The sequence below is a fragment of the Bos indicus x Bos taurus genome, chromosome 11 (assembly GCF_003369695.1).
Source record: "Bos indicus x Bos taurus breed Angus x Brahman F1 hybrid chromosome 11, Bos_hybrid_MaternalHap_v2.0, whole genome shotgun sequence".
In the NCBI taxonomy this organism is placed as follows: domain Eukaryota; kingdom Metazoa; phylum Chordata; class Mammalia; order Artiodactyla; family Bovidae; genus Bos; species Bos indicus x Bos taurus.
Window position 1 is genome coordinate 12,815,057 of NC_040086.1, and position 19,671 is coordinate 12,834,727.

At 53.3% G+C, this 19,671-nt stretch overlaps 1 protein-coding gene across 24 annotated transcripts in view; it reads right to left on the bottom strand.

Moving 5' to 3' along the window:
- Window positions 1–11,672: 11,672 nt before the first annotated feature.
- The window catches only part of DYSF (dysferlin), a 224,474-nt gene continuing 216,475 nt past the window's right edge, over window positions 11,673–19,671 (bottom strand). For all 24 annotated transcript variants that reach the window (XM_027554906.1, XM_027554921.1, XM_027554917.1 and 21 more), the window contains 4 exons: window positions 18,799–18,977; window positions 17,059–17,168; window positions 15,517–15,664; window positions 11,673–11,939 (listed from right to left, as the gene is read on the bottom strand). In XM_027554906.1, the coding sequence (XP_027410707.1) occupies window positions 11,901–11,939; window positions 15,517–15,664; window positions 17,059–17,168; window positions 18,799–18,977 (476 nt within the window). In that variant the 3' untranslated portion in view covers window positions 11,673–11,900. The remainder of the gene's footprint in view (window positions 11,940–15,516; window positions 15,665–17,058; window positions 17,169–18,798; window positions 18,978–19,671) is intronic.

Consider the following 19,671-nt stretch of genomic DNA (forward strand, 5'->3'; position numbering starts at 1 on the left):
AAACAATTAACAACGGTGATGCTTCTAATACCCCATGACATAAAACCCATGCCCAACTGCCATACAGCATAAATGAAGGTCAAGATCAATCTGAACACTGCAAATTAGGCAAGAGTGATGGCGATGATTTCATAAATATTTTCTTCCCATAACCCAGTGAAGTGTGGTGCACATCCTGAAGTGTGTGGAGACCCACTGAGGCATAGGGGAAGACATAAGCGATGGTGAAGACATTTTATTCCCCTCAAAGTCTTAGCCTAAGGAGAGAGAAGAAAATGCAAAAGAAGTATTTTATAACTGAGTATCTATCAAATGTCACACTCTGCATTCCTGGCCTCTGGGCCTCACACGCACTCTCCAAAGGGGGTCTGATGACTCCACACTTGGTGTGCTCGGAGCAGGGAGCAGGCCTGTCCCAGGTCTCACGATGGTGGTGAGAGAATCCTGAGAGCTGGCAGTCAAGTTCAGGCTGACCCCAGGAACCAGTGGCATGGTGAGCAGCAAGTGTGAAGGCTTTGAGCGAGACACAAACTATGACAGCAAAGTCTCTAAGCCTGCCCCGGTGGAGACACCAGAGACGGCTTCATGAGGAGGCAAGAGGGGTTTGGAACTCAGTGGCACTTGGGCAGCCACCCTATCCATACGGCACCCCACTCCCCTGGTGTCCTCCCCTTTCCCACCACCAGCAGCAGCTTTCCTGCAAGGCTTTGGGAGCATCTGTATTCTGCAGACTCTCGGACCTTCAGCTCAGGGCAGGAGATGCTGGGCTCCCAGGCCCCTCCCTGCTCTAGGATTCAGTTCCCCTCCCACCCCTCCCCCTCACTCCCTGCCCCAAGCCTGCTTCAGACAGGCTAGAGGTCTAAAGCTTCCTCTCTCCAGAAGCGGCACTGTTATAGACGCCTGTAGGGAAAACACAGTCTTCTTAGTTAAATCCTGTCTCCTCGGTCTTCCCAGTGACTCTTCCTGGGCTTGGGGGTGGCTAAGAGGCCTAAAGGGTTCCTGATCCCCTTCCGAGAAGGAAGCAGAGACCCACCCACCAGCCCAAACCCCTGTCCTGACCTCTGGCATCCAGAGGTGTCTTGCCGTGCGTGATATCTCAAGAACTTTCCAGATACTTCAGATAGCCTCCTAGAATGGCTAGGAAAAAACCTTGTGGACAAGATGCTCAAAGAGGGGGTGGGGGCAGGGGGAGCTACCTAAAAGTCCATCAGTAGAGGCCTGGTTAAATAAACCCTGGCTTATCCAAATGATAGACTGTAATGGAGCCATAAAGCCGTGCGGTTGAGGCACACTCAGTGATGCGGATGGATAGTCACAGTATGGTGGTTGCAAACCACTATAAACAGTGAGGTCATATTTTAAAAAATACTAACATATATTTTATACTCACATGGAAAATTCTAGAGATACCCAAGTGCCAACAGTGGTTCTTTCTGGGTAATGGGATTAGTTAGTGCCTCCTTTATACTCTTCCTTTTGCTAGCTGTTTTCTCAGATTTCTATAATGAACGTATATTACTTTTGTAATAAGACAAAAACCAATAAAAGCTATTTTTAACAATAAAATAAATAGTCACCCTTGCCCATCTGGAAGTAGCATGTTGCCTGATTTGGGAGTGGGCAGTGAGGAGTGTGAATGCTGGAAGCACTTCCCGAAGCTGCCAACCCCGGGAAGAGGCCCGCTGGGGGTCTGGGTCACAGTGGGCCCAGAGTGGCCGAGGCGCCCTCGTCAGTCCACATGGAGCAACGGGGGTGAACCCTGATGACAATGCTGAGACCAGGATTTCCGGATGAGGCGTGGCGGGGAAGGCGACCAACTCCCAGGCAGAGACCAGTGTGAGCCAGCCCGCAGCCAGCTCAGCCCTACCTCACGGCCTTTGCACTTGGGCCGCCCTGGGCCTCGGGTGCTCTCACCCTGGTTTTGCCTGCTCACTCTTTCAGGTCAGCCAGTGTCGCATTTCCAGAGGGCTTTGCCTCAAACTTGTTTGAAAAATGACCCCCTGTTATTTCTATCTCTCCCTCCGCTTTATTTTTCCTCCAGCATTCATTCATTACTGCCTGAAATGATTTTTTCGTTCTGGCTCCCTGACAGAGAACTTTTACAAGGGTAAGAATCCTGTGCTTAGAGCAGAGCTTGGGCAGGACAGGTGCTCAAAAAAAATGCTTGCTGAGTGAATGAAAAACCAGAAAACGTCACCATATCTGAGCCAGTTCCACACACAGTCACCCCCACCTGCCTGCTGCCTCCCACAGCTCCCACACCGGGCGAGGCCCTGGGTCTGGTCAGGACATCACCAGTTGTGAAAACTGGGAGGTGTCTGGGCCTGGCAATGGGGTGCAGAGAGCAAGGACTCTGAATCGCCATGGCTGGGCACACCCTCCGTTAACAAATGTGCGGCCTCCCAGAGTCACAGTTTTCTTGTCTCTTATATGGGGCTCCAAACAGCTACCTCTCACAGGTGTGGGTTAAAGGCGACACTATGTAGCAGAGTGCTTCAGTAGCCAAGGGCTCCTCTCCGACCAACCTCCGACTTCATCCTCACCCCTGGACTGAGGCTGGAAAGACCTGAGTCTTCCTAGGAGTGCCCTGCTCCCCCAGTTTGATGGGAATAAGAAAGGAGAGGGGCATGTGCCTCTCTGACCTGGTGGGATAGGGTCCCAGGCATCCGAGGCAGCCGGACTGACTGGATTCAGTGGGAGCTTCCTTGTTCTAAGACCCTTGGGGGAGGCAGGTACTTGGGCTCCTCCAGACCTGGCCAGAAGCTCACAGAGCCAGAGTTCTCTCCCTCCCTCCCTCTCTCTCTCTCTCTCTCTCTCTCTCTCTCTCTCTCATACGCACACACACACACACACACACACACACACACACACGCGCGCGCGCGCGCGCGCGCGCGCGCACCATCCCTAGCTCCTACTCTCCTCCCTCCTATTCTCTGCAGTGGAGGTGTTCCCTCCGGCCCATTTTTCTCATTCTTCTGGCAGCCTGAGCCTAACTGTGAAAATCCAGCTCTCCTTGGCCAGGCCTAGGTTATGTAAAAGGCCCCAGAGGCCCCAGGGAAGGGGCAGACAGAGCCCCTACCTCCAGCCTGAGGCCTGCCCCTCCAAGCCTCTTCCTATGGGCCCCTTGGCTCCCCTTCAATCTCCCTGTTCAGGGTCACCAGGACCATTCTTCCCTCCCCCCACCTCCCTCCCAGCCTCCCCGGACTGTCAACTCACGACCCGCCCCCCCCAAACCCCCATTCAAAATCGAATCTCTGACAACTCATCCATTCTCTTTTAAAACTAGCCTCACCTGACCTTCTTTGGGAATTCATGTGGAATGCCCAATTCCCCCCACCCTCCATCCCTGCAGTTCCCTTGAAGTAACTCAGTTCCCCTCCCTGCCTCTGGAAGAATAAGATGAGAAGGCAGCTGTCACAGAAGAACAAGCTTCAGTGAGAGAGGGAACACTCTTTGTTCTCAGCCTGGAGCAGACAGACATGCCCAAACCTCCCGCAGCCAAGCGAAGGGTATGACCGAGGAGAGACTGGTTGCAGTTTCCCTGAGTAGGACTTCTTAAGGGGTCTCAGGCAGACACACTCAGGCGGAGACCCCTATTATGTGTCTGAGGGAGGCGGGTCCAGCTCCAAGGGGAGACTGTCATTAGCAGGGCTCAGAAAGGGTGCACAAACAAAGCCAGCGGGCCAGTGTGCAGGGACAGCATTGCCCGACAAACAGGCGGGCGCTGGAAGCCAAATCACCATCAGAAGTTTGCCTGCGAGGGTGAGGGGAAAAGTCAAGCTCTCATGGCCACAGGGCTCAATAGCCATGGCAGGTAAAAAGCCTTGCCAAGGGGGCCTCCAGCCAAGACTTTCTCCCCTGAGCCAGTCAAGGTGAGTCTCCTGGTTCTCTCCCCGGGTGGGTGGATACGTGTGCCACCTAGATTGGCCAGGCCCTGGGAACGGTCGCCTCATAAGAGAGCCTTTGCCAGCCTGTGGTCTGACCCCACATGTGGCCATTTCCTTGCTCAGGTCTCAGAGGGCAGCTCTGCTTCCACCAGCTCCATGTTCTTGGCTGGTACCTGGCTGCTGCCCCAAAGCCCTGCCAGTGTGTGGTATCCAGGAGTGACTGCAACTCTTTCCTGGGTCCTGGACAGCAGGGGAGCGGGATGCAGGAGGGGAGCAAGAGCGTCCACTGGCCTGCCCCACTTTCTAGGCTCAGCCACATCCGTACTGGTCCCCTCATTTCAGTAGCTGGCAGAGAGTTATAATTGAATTTGCAGTCGGGCTGAGAATGAAAAAAGAAAACCCTTTACATGTCTGGGATTAATTTATCCCTGATGATGGCCACATTCACACGCTCTTTTCTGCTTAGGTTTCCAGAGTGTATTCTGGCCAAAAATGTGAAACACACATGCACACACACACACACACGTGTGTCCTGAGTGCACAGGCATGCGCCTGTGACGACGACTGCATGTACGACCACGTCCCAGAGAGCACGGGGCTTCCTGGGCAGGTCCAAGCGTGACTGGCCATGGCCATCTGCCGAAGGGGTCTTTATGGGGTGGGGTCTCTTAGGGGTCTCTAAGGGGTCTCTAAGGGGTCTCTCTAGTATACACTACTGTAGGGATCCCCATTCTGGTCACTGGTGGGGGACTGTGTGACCCAGCCCCTCCCAAGGTGGCAGGCAGAATAGCTGAGGTCACGCTGCTCTCCAGGAAAGGAAAGCCCAGATGTGGTGGCTGAGATGGCCCATGTGGTGGGTACTGCCCGGCTGGCAGGACAGCTGCGCTTTCCCACATCCAGAGAGCAACAAGCCCTGTCCTTGCCGAGCAAAGAAATGGGGCCCCTGTCACCCTCGCAGCGGAGGAGCCCCCCAGAAAGGGGAGTCCCCCACCTGTCCTGCCTTCTTCAGCCCTCTCCCTCGTCCCAGCGCCCCAGGCAGCTCAGAGCTCCTCTTCAAAGGAAACAGAGCTCTCACAGTGAGTCAGGCACCGTGTGTCACCTCAGGAGAGGCCCCCAGCGGCCCCAGCGGTCTCCTGACTCTGCACTGGGAAAGGGTGATGAGGCTCCAGCCCCAGACTCTTGATGGAGACATGGAGAACCAGCCAGGCTAGGAGTGGCACTCAGCTGCTCTGCCTAGGAGCTGAACCAACCCTGGCGCCCTGCTCCACCCCACCCCAAACACACCCTGGCCAGCCCTGCAGAGTGAAGGGGCTCGGAGCCCCAGGTAACTGATGGAGCCTATGAGGAATTGCTGGGTTTCCAAGGAAATGTGATGTGAGGCTTCCCTGACCAGATGTGGGGTGGCCAGACCAGGGAGGTTGCCCCTCTCTTCCTCCTATATTCTGTGTCTAGCCAAATAAGCTTGGGAGCCAGTGTGGAGGGCGGAAAAGAGCCAGCTCTGAAGGAATGAGGGCAGCTGAGGCCATGCTGCATCTAACACGTGCAAGAAAGGCTCTGGTCTCTTTCTTGTCCCCACTGCACTTTCTGTGTGTCTGTCTCTGTCTCTCATCATGAATCTCTCTCTCTTTACATCTGAATCCCAGGGACAGGGGAGCCTGGTGGGCTGCCGTCTATGGGGTCGCACAGAGTCGGACACGACTGAAGCGACTTAGCAGCAGCAGCAACTGTTGTCTATCTTTCACACACGTGCGTGCATGCACACACACACAGACACATACGTACACCATGAAAAATCAAGACCAAAACAAAGGCAGAGAAACAGCATGAAGCCCACAAGGGGCCAAGCCGCAGGGCGCTGAAACTGCAGTGAGACGCCCCCAGAGGACAGGACGGAGCAGCAGCAAGCGGGCAAGGAGGGAGAGGGAGGCTCCCACTCTTCATGCGGGAGTTTCAGCCACAGTTAAGGGCCCACCTGGCAGCAGACCCTGGCCCTTACCCTGTTCTCACCCGAGAGCAAAAAAAAAAAAAATGTTTCCTGGGCTGTCCCCACGTCCCAGGCAGGGGATGCCCACCTGGCTCCCTGGAAATCCCCTAATCCTGCATTTATGAAACACGTGGAGAGAGGATTGAGACAAGTTTGCATTCCCTGGGGGCAGGGGCAGCGGGGAGGTGGCTGCAGGCCAGGGCTGGGTTACAGTTAGCTCTTCCTGTCTGTCCAAGCTCCCTGTCACTCCAGCCTGGACCGTCCACAGAGCCCTGGAAAAGGAACAGAAAATGGTGAGTGTGTGCATGCATGTGTGTGTCTGTACATGTGAGCAGAATATCTCTCTTCAAAACACCAGCAGAGAAAATAAAGGCAGGGAGCTGAGTACTCTGCATTTAAAAGGTGTATGAAGTTTTACTGAACCTTTTTTTTTAACAGATGAGAGTGATTCTCCACCTTGCAAAAGAATACGTCTCAAATGCTGAAAACTAACCAAATTTCAGAACATAAAAATCCAATTTGCCATGGCTCCAAGGGCCTGCCTATTTACAGAGAACACGCAATGAAACACTCAGTAAAGTCCCTTTAGTGAAGGAAGCAGACATCTCATTAAGGACCAGGATGTGATTTCAGCCCTGGAGGCACAGGGTGGGGGCGGGGGGAAGGGGGCGGGGATAGTCAAGTGGGCCGGGGTTTCGGTGGTCGATGAGCACCAGGACAGGTCGTGGGAGACCCCCTAGAGGAAGGTACCACGCTGAAGCCTGAGCCACGGGCCAAAGCCAGGCTTGTTCAGGGTTGCATCTAGGAGACCACAGGGAAAAGCAACAGGTGAGGCAGGAAAGACAGAAGGATCATCCTCTGAGAAGCCTGGGCCAGCGTGGTCGGCCTCCCCTGTAAGGATGGGGGCTGGGAGGAGGGGCCGCAGCTGGGTCCAGGGTTGGCCACCCGTGGACAGTGACCTGGGGCATGGCGAAGGGGAAGACTGATGGAGCGGCACCTAGGTTCCAATGACCAGCCTGCTGGGGGCCTGATAGTCAATGGGGGTGGCAGCATTGGGAAGAAAAGTAGCTTGATCCAGAGAGATTCAAGAGCCGGGAAATTGGTGGGAAATGCCGATGTTTGGGATATAGGCTTAGGAAGAGGTAGGACTCAGGGATGCCTCCTACACACTGAGCTCCAGTAACGGGGTCAGTGGAGGGAACAGCAGGGCAAAGCCTGTTCTCATGGAGTGGAGGACAGAGATGTCGAGCAGGGGTGGTGGGCAGGGGTTGAGTTTGCGGTGCTTGTTAAGTCTCTTTGCGGGAGCCGCCCACTGGGTAAGCAGTTGGATAACATGGCTGCAGCACAGGGCAAAAATGGGCTCAAAATAGGGGTTTCAGGGTCAATAGTCTGTAGAGAGCAATCAGAGCCACAGGAGTGAGTGAGGCGGCCGAGGCGGTGTGCAGAGTAAGAATGAGGGCCCAGTTAAGTAAGAGCTGGGAAACACTAGAGGCCAATGGAGAAGGCAAGGCCGGAAGAGGAATACTGGGCAAATGTGGTGCCATGGAAGCCAAAAGCCGCAAGTGTATCAAGAAGCAGAGCACGCGCAGTGCTTCCAGCCACTGCAGAGAGTCGGAAGGATAAGCGTCCACAGATTTAACAACCAGGGTAGACAGGGCCCTGGTGTGAATTAGAAAAAGGTGCCCTTTCCTCAAGGTAGTTTACTTCTATCAGAAAACCGTAACACGCTGATTTTATTAGAACAAAACACTTTACTGCCATCTGTGGGAAAATTGTTATAATAAATAATAAACTCATAATGTCTTAGATGTGGTGCCTGTACACGGCCGCCCTGGTTATTGGCAACTGCAGTAAAAACAGTCTTCAGGGGAGCAGAACGAAATCTATCAACAACGATGATTTGAGCTGTGGGTAGCACACTACCCAACCAAAGACGGCTTTAACAATGAGGAATTTATGATACCATCTAAAAGACCTCTGGAAATAGGGAAGTGCCAGAGCTGGTTCTTTCTTGACAGCCTCCTGGAGCATCGGGTTCTTGCCATCCTATGTGTCAACCTGCTTTCTCGGGCTTGCCCCTCATTATCACAAGATGGCAGCCATGGCTCCAGGCATCACCTTTTTTCCATAACAAGATTAAAAGACAAAAGATGAAGGCTTGCCTCCTTGTGTGTTCTTTCTTAGACATCCCTGGTGGCTCAGACAGTAAAGCGTCTGCCTATAATGCAGGAGACCTGGGTTCAATCCCTGGGTCGGGAAGATCCTCTAGAGAAGGATCTGTTCTTTCTTATTGGGGATAAAACTTTTTAAGAAACTTTTCCAGCACCTTTCCATTAGTAATCACCACACCTTCCTCTCACCTCATTGGCCATATATGAGTCACAAACCTCTTCCCAAACCAATCATCAACAAGGGTAATAACTATGATTGACTTGATTGAATACAACTCCTTCCCTGAGGACTGGGCCCGGGTTCCTTTCTCAGCACAAGGACACAGGGGCAAAGAGAGAGATTGACTGTTGGAGAAGGAGACCCACTGACTCCACCACAGGAATGAAGTCAGATAACAGTGGATGGAGTGAATGCAAGGTAGGGACATGGAGACAGGAAGTGTAGATGATGCTTTCTAGAACTTTGTGAAGGAAGAGACTGACCAGCAGGGAGACGTGGAGGGCAGGAAGAGTATTTTGATGGCACTCCAAAGATGTATGAAATTTCTTGTCCAAAATGGACTTCATGAATGGTCCCACCACTCATGAAACCATCTTCCAGGGGTTTCCCCGGTAGTCCGGCAGTTAAGAATCCACCTGCCTGTGCAGGGGACGTGGGTTCAATCCCTGGTCCAGGAACTAAGATCCCACATGTCATGGGGCAACTAAGCCTGTGCACTGCACTTACTGAAGCCTGCGTGCCTTAGAGCCCAAACTCTGCAAACCTCAATGGGAAGCCCACACATGGCAACTAGAGAGCAGCCCCCACTTGCCTCAACTAGAGAGAGCTCATCTGTAGCAACAAAGACCCAGTGCAGCCAAAAATTAATTAATTTTAAAAAAATGTTTTTTAATTGTCTCTAGATACTGTCAAATGTGTCCAAGGTGGCAAAAATCAGCCCTGGCTGAGAACAACGGCTCTGGGCCCTATGGAGACTCTTACAGATCTTTAAACCATTTCTGGTCATGGTTAGTCTTTGCTCTCTCTACCATCTTTTCCACACCCAGCCCTTGACCTTGTCACCCTTTACCTATCTGTTTGCTTCCCCCCACCCTTCACTCAATTGTCAGCTCTGGAACCATGTATATCCTGCTCAGTATTGCATCTCTAAAGCCTAGCACCTTGACTGGTACACAGACGGCTCTGTGTGTGTGTGCGTGTATGTATGTATGTACATCTTGAATGAGTGAGTGAATGAATGAATGACTCCTTCCCTGCCTTTCAGACCTTTCCCAGTTGGCTCCTGGACTAATGGACCAGCCTTCTAGAATGGCCTCTACAGTTGGCCACACAGCACCCTGAGAGTTTGCTCTCTACCACTTGTGATCATAGACCTTGTTGAGAACTGAGTGAGACCACTGGACCCTCGCCCTGTCAAAGGCCATAGGCTTACACAAGTTGAAGCACCATCGTGTGTTCCCAGAAGACTCCTGCCTCCCAGGACAAGCACTGAGAAGCCACGACTCTGACCAAGGCCACAGCTTGAATTCTTTCCGTGCCACTTTCTCATCTCCAGAATGAAGTTTTAACTCCTCAGCTGCAGACACAGGCCCTTCAACACTCAGCCTTACCCTAAAGGATCTGGGCTCTTGGACAGCCAGAGTCTTGGTCTCTATCTCTACTGCTCAGCACAGCTTTCCAGTCTTAGCCACTGGGGGCAGTTCAACGCTCCACTCAGATGACATCCTTTCCCTGCCCTGGGGTGGCCCATCTCTGATATGCTCCTAAGAGTAAAAATAACCGTGGTTTCTGGATCCACTTTTCCCCCAACACTGGGAACTATGGGAGGTCAGGAGTCATAAGTAACTCACTGCTATATCTTCAGAACCTGCTCTAGGGCTGCTGTGTAGACTCTCTCAATAAACATGTGCTGGACACAACATCCCCTCACCATCTATCTGTTCCTCATTCCCCCTGAATTTTGCTTGGTAGCCTATAGGGTTCCAAGGAGCAGCTTTAACCCCAGACTCCAAAGGAATAGAGTCAGCTTTAGACAGAAGGCAACTCTGACAAGGGCAGAGCAGAGAGAGAATGCAAAGTCTTGGTGACCTAACTGAGGAGCTGGATCAGCCCTTGCCTGAAGCCAATCCTGAAAGTTTCATTTCTATAAAGCCATTATAGTCCTTTTACTAGTTTAAGTAATGGTTTCTATTACCTGCAACTCAAAGCAGCAAGAAAAAGCAAATGAATAAAAGAAAATATTAATGAGTGGGCACAGTGTTCCCGCAAATTCACTTAACCCAGGTGACAGTCCCATGTATGCATGTATTTCCTCCAGCCTTCTTGCACCTGTAAGAAAAAGAGAACTTTCTTTCCAAGATAACACCCTCCCCTCCTTCTCCGGAAGCTGGTTCCATTAATTATCCCATTTTCTCTCTTGTATGTTTGATCTTTCCCTCCCTAGTGGATTCCTCCTCCCTACCTTCAAACACTCTCAGGTCTCCCCAGACCCTAAAGCTTTCTCAGCACCTCCTGAAGCTGCAGGCCCACCTCTTCCTTTTACTTCCAGTCCTCTCCATGGAATCACTGATCCACCACCTCCATGGTGGATATTCATGGAAGGCTCATGACCCAGAAGAGATGGGTGACTCTGGTCCCTGCTGCCTGTTCTGTGCAAGGTATGGCCACATGGCTCCAGGGTTCAGGACTGGCCACCCAGGTTCTCAGGGCCCACGGGGAGCTGGACACTGAGGGCATCCTCTGTCAGACCCTCTCCTGAAGAGAGAACCACTCTGTGTTCAAGATGTAGCTCCCTCATTCAGGAGGGCTCAGGCCATCAGCCCCATCCCAGTCACCCCTGGTAGTCCCGCCAACCAGGTGGGATGAGGCAGGGCCTGTCTGGGTCCCAGCAGGCAGGGAAGAGCCAGAGGGGCTGGAAGGCTCACTCTGGGGCCTTGGGTCCTGGGCCACGGGAACAGCTCACAGCAGGAAACAAGAGAAGCCCTCCTGGGTAACAGGGGAGGAGGCCACCAGGCTGAGCTCCAGAGCTCCAGCCCCTCCGGCGACAGAGGCAGAGGCCTCTATTTTGGAAACAATGCTTTCATACTCTTTGGTTTTTCTCTAAGTGTGTTCGTGCTGCTCCTGTAGATGAAGCCTGATCCCTGCAAGACATGTCAGACCAATGGCTAATGAGATGCTCGGATCACAAGAAAAGGGTGTGTTTGTCCAGCCCAGAGCAGGGCGTGGAAACAGGGAGAGAGCCCTAAGACATCCCAAGAGTACAGGAGACAAGGTCACAGCCAGGAATCCAGAAGCTACCCCTGCCTGGAGAGTTTCTGGGGCTCCATGTGCCTACGTGAAACCTCTTCCAGGCGTGGTGCAGGTAACTGCCCACCCAAGCAGAGAGAAGTGTGGGTGAGAAAGAGGAGATGCCAGAGGGAGGAGGGCACGGGAGAGGGGACAGAGTCCGGGAGCAGAACACGCTGGGTCTCCAGGCAGGCCCAGGCCACCCCCACTTTCCTTGTCAAAAGATCCACAGCTCCAGCGGGCCCACTGAGCAGAGACGGCACACCCCACACCCCCGCCCACCCGGACCCATCCCCTGCTCAGTCACCCCACTCAGGTGCCACAGAGACACACACCAAAGCTGCTTTGTGGTTCCAACTGTTTTATACTGAAATACACATGGGCTGATCCCAAATGGTTTGGTTCAGGGGAGAAAGAAATGATGACAGCGGTGATCCCAGGGCTCAACGTCACAGCACTCGGTGCGTGTGCCAGTCCATCTGCCCGCCCCGGCAGGACAGTCAGGCTTGAACATCTGGAGGAGCTCTACTGAGCCGGGCAGTGGAGGAAGCCAGTCCTGGGCCCAAGAGTCCTCAGCTGAAGGGCTTCACCAGCTTCATGGCAGCATAGTTCTGGAGAGAGGGAGGGAGGAGGTAGGGACAGGTGGTGACAGCTGCGGGGGAAAAGGAGCTGGGAGAGGACTCAGCCACCTGCCTGCACCTCGCACTCACCACCCCCGCCATGCGCCACACTCAACACTGCACCCTCCAGCCTCACTGCCACACCAGCCCACACTCTCCTGGGGGCCACGGCGCCTGAACTGCTCAGTCTTCTCCCCCATCAACCAGGGCCCACTCCCAGTGTCCGCTCTGCCCAGAGGACTCTGCCCCAGCCAGGCCAGGCCCAGCACCTTCCATCAGACAGGTGGCCCGAAGGCACAGCAGGGATTCTCCCCACCCCCCTCCCAACTCCCCACACACAGGAACCCCGGGCTCAATGGCCACCATGCTCCCGCCCCAGAAGCAAAGAGAGAGCCGAGGGCAGGGGTGGTTTACAAGGATGACCCACAACACAGGCCAGCCCTGGAGACGGGTCACCCCTGATTAAGCCCTGGCTGCTGCAGGACTGACAGGAATCTCCCCTCCCCACTCCTCCCCCCCAAAACCATGAAAACACATACAACACAGCACAGGGCTCCTAATTGGGACAGTATGTTCCCCAGCGCCGCCCGGGAAAGCCAACTCTGGAAACAAAGCCGCCGCTCCTTCCCCGCCAGCTCGCCTCCTGCCTCCCCACGCTGGCCCTGCTCCCGGCGGCCTCTGGGGGAGAGCTGGGGGGAAACAGACAGGCTGCCCTCCTGTCCCCCTCCTGGGGGAATTTCCAAGGGGATGGGAGATTAGGTCTACGCGGGGGAGGAGGTGGCAGCCCTGGCCCCGGGCCCCTCTCCACCAAGGCCTCCGCCCCCAAAACCTGCAAGCTAGGCGAGGGGCACGGGTCTGGCACCCACCAGGTGACCAAGCCACTTGGACATGCCCAGCTTGTGGCAAAGAACTGCAGGTGAGAGCATCACCAGCCTCAGGTCCAGGCTGCCCCTTTGGCCCCAAAGCCTTCGCCTGGGAGCCGAGCCCACACACCAGCCCTGGGAGAGAAGGCAGGGCTGGTATTTGAAGAGGACAATTCCCAGAAGATCTCAAAAGAGATGGATGCTGCTGTTGGGGACCCAGGAGACAGGGAAGAGGCTCTGCCCAGGGCCTGCCCACAGGGTCTGGGGCTAAGGCTGCCCCTGAGATGAGAAAGGGTGGCAGGCTGGAAGTGACTGGAAATCTTCCCTCTGTCTCCCAGCCAGGCAGCTGGGACCTCCTTTCCCCTTCCCCAGGTCCCTGAGGCCAATCCGCTGCCCAGGCGCCTTGCAGGGTGGGGTCCGACTGGCCAGAGGCAGGCCCAGGCATAGCGAGGAGATGGGCATTTTACTTGGGGCCCGGCCCTGCCCTGCCCTCCCCTTGGCTCTTCAGCAGAAGGCTGGCTTGACATGCAGCCCCCTCCCCACACAGCTCCCCTCCACAAAGTGCTTGTCACAGCAGGTCAGTGCTGACCCAGCCCAGCCCTGCCTCATGCCTATGGGGGTCCCGGCCGAGGTCACTTGGGGAGTCCCTGGAAGAGCCAAAAGCAGCTACCAGCTCATGACTCCACGTGGAGCTCCATCTCACACAACAGTGATGCTCAAACCAGAATGTTTGAGGCAGATTCTCCCCAGCAGGCCTGGAGCGGGCCAGGGCTCTACAATTCTCCCTGGTGCTCGCTTCTCAGACCACCTGCTCAGGAGCGTGGGGATGTGCCAGCTCACCTTGCCTGCACTCCCTGGCACGGCCTCACCATGGAGCACTAGGCTGTGCCCTGTTCTCCCTGTGGTCCTGGCATCACTGTGTCTCCTCGTGGACCGCCAGCTTACCGGAGCACCAGCCTCACCACTCCCCCATCACCCACAGAACTCACCCTTGGTTCCCGGACACAGTCTTTGCCTGAACTGAATGGTGGCTGGGCATAAACAACATGAGAGGAGGTGAGCCTGAGGACAGGCCAGGCAAGGGGCACTGTGCCTCCCCAACGGACCACCTGGGCCTGCCCCAGGGGAAGAGACATGGAGGTGGAGTCCTGGGCCTGACCCCTGAGCCCAGGTCACTGCCAGGGCAGCTAAGCTCTAGGCACCACTTGCTCTCTTCCAGGGCCCAGTAGCTAACCCTGTATTAACAGTTGTAATTTGTCTTCTTTCACTAAGAGGGCACCCAAACCAAACAAGCCTGACCCCCATAACCTTACCCACCCCTGAGCCTCAGGCCTATCTGGTCAATGTAGGTCTTCTCACTAAGACTTAGAACAGTCTCAGCCCGCTCAAAGGACCTGGCCCTCAGCCTGACCCATGGCCACCCCGGCTCTAGACCGTCCTTTGTGACTCAGGGCCCAGAGGGTGCCAGGGCCTGGGTGTCTGAACCAGAGCTCCCCTCTGCTAACCCCACAGTTCATGGTATCAGGGCCTGAAGGGGATGCTCTGCCGTTTTAACTGTCTTCCTCAGGAGGCTCTCTGCTGGTACCAGGCCTCGCCAGCTATACTGGGAGAGGCGCTTGGGACCCCTCCTTCTCCTGGAGGACTCATAGAGCAAAGAGCTCACAGGTGAGTAATTCCACTGCCCGCTGTGGGGACCGTGCACGTGGCCGGCGGCCTTGTGCTGACCAGGGCTGTGGCTGGAACCCCAGCCTGGGAGCTGTACACAGACTGCCCTGCAGCCCTGAGCTGGTTCCTCCCCTCTCTCGGTGTCTGTTTCTTTCCATTCAAGTCAGGGTGACGTGGAGTTGATCACACCGTTCCTCTACTTGTACATGGATTTGAAATTTTCATATTAAAAAGTTTTAAAAATTTAGAAGAGATTGAAACTCAGGTATCAGCCTGAGAACCTGTGATCCCTTCAAGGTCTGAGGTTCTAGAGACACTCAGGTGCTGCCGTGAGGACCCAGGGAGCCTGGGCAAGGGAGACAGCTCCAGATTCTCTTTTGGGAGGGGCCCGCAGAGCAGCCCTGGTCGCTCTCTGTCAGGCATCAGCTGGCTTGTCAGGCACTCAGCAGGGAAAGGGGCCCAGTGTTCACTGCACCGGGGAGAGGCTCCTGGCGCACCCCATCCTCACTCACCCCCCGGCCCAGGCCACCCCACTGCAGAAAACAGGCACACGCTCAGGTCCCCGGGTGGACCCTAAGCCCCTCTCCAGTCCCTCAGCAGGTGCTGTCCTCACAGACACAGGGCCTTCCCCTCTTCTCCGCCATCTACACCTCCCCTTCCCTTCCTGACCAAGCTGCACGCCCTCTTTCAAGAAGGTTCTCCCACCCACGTCTGCCCAAGGGCCTCACCTTCTTGATTACACAGCCCGTCAGGGGCTTGCTGAGCATGCTGTGTCTCCCCATTAAGGGCAAGAACTCAGAACTCCCCACGGGTCTCCTACCAGACTGGGGACCCCCAGAGTAGGGCCTGTGTCCCCTTCCTCAGGCTACAGACTCCCCAAGGACAGAGGCTGCCTCTCCATCAGACACCCAGTACACTGGAGGACAATGACAGGCTCCTCTGAGACCAGGGGCTGCTGGAGGCCAAGAGCTATACCTCCCGCATCAGACCAGGAGCTCCCCTGAGACAGGGTCTCTGCCTCCCACCTCGGGCCAGCTTACCGGGAAGGAGTAGACAAAGATGCCCAAGAAGAGCAGGAAGATGAAGAGAATGAGGAAGAAGATGATGGCACAGCGGAACCGCCGCCACAGGATGAACTTCATGGTCTTGTACGGGGAGGTGAACCAGAGGAAGGAGGTGTCAGGCCGCCTGCAAGGGAGATCCCAGAGGTCAGCAGGGCACCCCCACCAGTGCTGCTCCCTGGGAGCCCTGCCCCCAAATCACCCTGGCTCTCCCCAGCCAGGCCCCCAGACCCTCCAGCCTCCAGCCCCCAGCCCCTGTCCCTTTGCATCTGCATCCCCTTCTCCTCCCGGCCTTGGCTACAGCATGAGCCCCGCTGGCACCCCTCTTCTCTTCTTGACACCATCAAGCCCTGCACACCCTCAGGGACCCAGTTATCAGTCACCCTGTCCAGGTCACCTTCCCTGCCGCTCTCCCCTTCCTGACCCAGGACTTGTCACAGACTAGAGACCTGGGGACTGGACAGAGCTTCGAGGGGCTCCACTTTCGCTGAGCTACGGCCCACGAGCTCCAGATAAGCTCAGCTACAGGCCTAGATGTATATGGCTGGTCCACGGTCAGGGAAGGATGGCTAGAACTGAACCCAGAAAGGTGACTGTCTCTCACAACCAAGAACCACAGATCCTTCCCCTAGACCAGTCTCACAGTTCAAAGAGCAGGCAGGTTTTGTGTCTCGGTAATGGCCATTCTGACATTCACTTGCATGCCGCTGGCTCTCCTGGGTCTCCCTCATCTTTCCACCCAGATCCCAGCACCCTTGGGTAGGGGTGCCTCCTGCTGCTCGGCCAGCCTGTGGCAGTCAGGACAGCTCTGTGACAAAGTGGGCTGTCTGTGCTAAGTGTGACTTGAGCTCAGCAGGCCGTGGGAAAGGACCCAGCAAACATAGCCCGATCACTCACACACACCCCTGCCACCAACAGCCGTCTTTCAGGCTCCAATAACTGTCTTCAAGCCTTCTATGTCCACTGGATTGGCTTATATCCCTTATCTGGGAGGTAGGGGAGGCAGAGGCTAGGCCCCCATTTCACAGGTGGGAAAACTGAAAGACCTTTTGAAAGGCACATTGACACCACAAGAGAGCCACAAAAGCAGCTCGTTCAGGGGAAAGACCTTGGGTCAGGCTCCAGAGCCAATCAGCCCAGGTGTGAGAATTTGTTTCACCACTTTCCTTGGAATGACCTTATTTAATTTTGCTGTGACTGTTTTCTCATTTGTAAAGTGAGGATGCTAAGATGGCCCAGCAGGGAAGGGTCCAGGACTCAACACACACAAGCCATATGACAGCACGCTTGGCCTACAACCCCCAGTTGCTCAACAGTGCTGGCTTCTGGAAAGAACTGATGAGCCCAGCCTGTCCTGGAAGGATGTCGGTCACCTGCTCCCTACCAAGGTGTACCCTGGGATGAGTCACACCCTTCTCTGGGCCTCGGGACCTCTGTGTGGCTATGCAGCGGGTGCCTCCTCTACTGCAGCCGCACCTCCCAGTCCCCTTGGCCATCAGCGGTCAGGGGCTGGGCACCAACCTTGGGTCCTCGAGCTTGGGGTTCATGTTAGGTTCATCCCGGCCGTGGCCGGCTGGCCGCTCCTCATGCTCACTCTCTGTTACAATCTCCAAGGTCATCTCCAGCTTGCCCTGTGGGGACAAGGGGGACCTGGTCAGGGACACAAAGGCTCTGCACTGTGGCTTGGAGAGGAGCCAGGCCAGGACAGAGGTCAAGGTCACTTTATGATGTTTTTGAAAAGTGATAACAGGGTGATCTGATCATAAAAGTACCCGTTCCTAGCAGAATATGTAGGAACTACAGACACGTATAAAGAAAGGACACTCATACTTTCCCTATGTAAAGATAATTCACATTTATCTTTTTATTTTATCCATCAGACTTATTTTTCTCTGCAAGTATATGAAATACCATACTGTGTAGATTTAGTTCTATAGCTTGTTTCTTTCACTTAAAATAATATATTTTATTATTATATAATTATATACTCTTTTAAAGTTTGCTTTTAATGCTATAAAACATTCTATGCAATGGCTGACCGTAATTTATTTAGTAAACTAGTTATTTTGGTTCATTTAAGTTGTTTCCAACTCTTTGTTGTTGTAAAAAAAAAAAAAAAAATGCTGCAACCAACACCCTAGAACCGTAAAGCTTTAATTTAATGAGGTTATTTCTTTGGGAAAGATTTTAGAAGTGGGATAAAAAATTTCAAAGGGAATAAATATTGCTAAGTTTCAGGTTATATATTACTAAATTGTTTCCCCAAATGTAAAACCATTAGCCTGCCGGGCAAAAATAAATGAGGGGGGAGTCTCTCTGCATCCTTGCTAGCAATGAGCATTTCTGTTTTTAAAACATTCTACTATAATACATTAAAGATGTTTTCACATTTTAAAATATTCCTTTATGTAATTCCTAGGGGAAATGAACTTTCTTAAATTTTAATGGCCACTCTACTTCTTTGTGTATTATCTATGCATGCACCACACTCATTTTTCTTTTGAGACATTAGTGTTTCTTATTAATTGTTATAATTTGTTACACAACATGGATATTTTATTTCAAGGGCCACCTGAGGGGTTGGCTGGCTGCTTGCTGTTTCCAGGTACAACTGACCCTTGAACCACATAGGTTTTAACCATGCAGATCCACCTATACACATATTATTTTAATAAATATACAGTCGGCCCTCATTTGCAGGTTTCAATCCACAGATTCCACCAACCATGGAGGGCCAACTATGAGACTTGACCATCCGTGGATTTTGATGTCCACGGGGCTCCTGGAACGAACCCCCTGTGGATACTGAGGGACAATAATAAACTGTCATTCACTTCCCCTGCAGAGGCAGGACAGTTCCTCATGGTCCCCAGTCACACCCCTGGACAGACCTCTGGGCAGAGGGAATAGTCCCTCAAGGATGGTCCCTTGTAGGGTCCTGCTTAAATGGGAGCGGCATGATGCCTGTCCTCTTCCAGAAGTCTAGCCAAAGGGGAACCCAGGACACAGATTACTGTTAAGGCCAAAGAGCAGAGTATAAATTAAACAGGATCCACAGAGATTAAGGCACCTTTGATTTAAATAGGCTTCGCTGGGATACAACCCTCAAGGACAGGAAGGCTGGAAAGTGGCAAGGGAGAGGGACAGGTCTTGGAAAACAGACAAGGAGGGCAGGAGATAGGGAGAGGAACACGCCTGCACCTGTGATTTCTATGGAGGAGCCACTCCCATGTCTCCACCGGCCAGATGGAGCTGACTTACCGCCAGTATCTTCTTCTCACCCTCTTCTGCCACACAGGGCCACCAGCCCTTCACTGTTTTCTGTTCAAAAAGAGACACAAACCGCTCTGGGTGGAAGGTGTCTTCCAGCTGGTCCGCAGAGCACTTCTCAGCTGTCTTGGCGGGCTTGGGCATGTGGTTAAGGTCCAGCTGCAGAGAGCCTGTGGCAAAGAAGGGTGCTTTAACCAGGCTTTCTCAGTCACTGCCAGCCTAGGACCACCCTGTGGCTCAAACTCCACTCTCCATCCATCACCTCTCATTCCATCTGTTCAGCTTCCCTTCCATCTGTTCACGCATCCATATGCCCACTAATCTGCCCTTATTCAATCGCCTTTAACAGAGCTTCCCAACTGCTCAATTATTCATCTTATTATACTTACTTAGTATACGAGTGTTCCAATTTCTCCACATCCTCTCCAACATTTGTGATTTCCCATTTTTTATTTTTGTTCTTGCTTTGATATAGGTACAAATGTTATCTCATTGTAGTTTGTTCATCTGCCCACCTAGTTATCCACACAGCTATCTTTCCATACTGCTTCATCTGCTCATCTATTTTATCACTCCTCTCCCAGAACAGATCCAGCTTTTGGGTTAAGCCACATGAAAATTCTGATATTCAATTATCTTTGATGTATAAAAACAGTAATTTCATGTGGTTTCACCTAATCCAATTCCAACAACATGATGAAATCAGTGGGATTGGAGCACAGGTTACTGAAGGGATTAAGTGAGAGAGATAAATCTAAAAAACATTTACTGAGGCCATATTAAAGAAATTTTTGAATACCACACAAAGGAGATTAGACTATTTTTCAGTGTGGAATGCTCAGTTACTGCAAGTATTCGGTGACT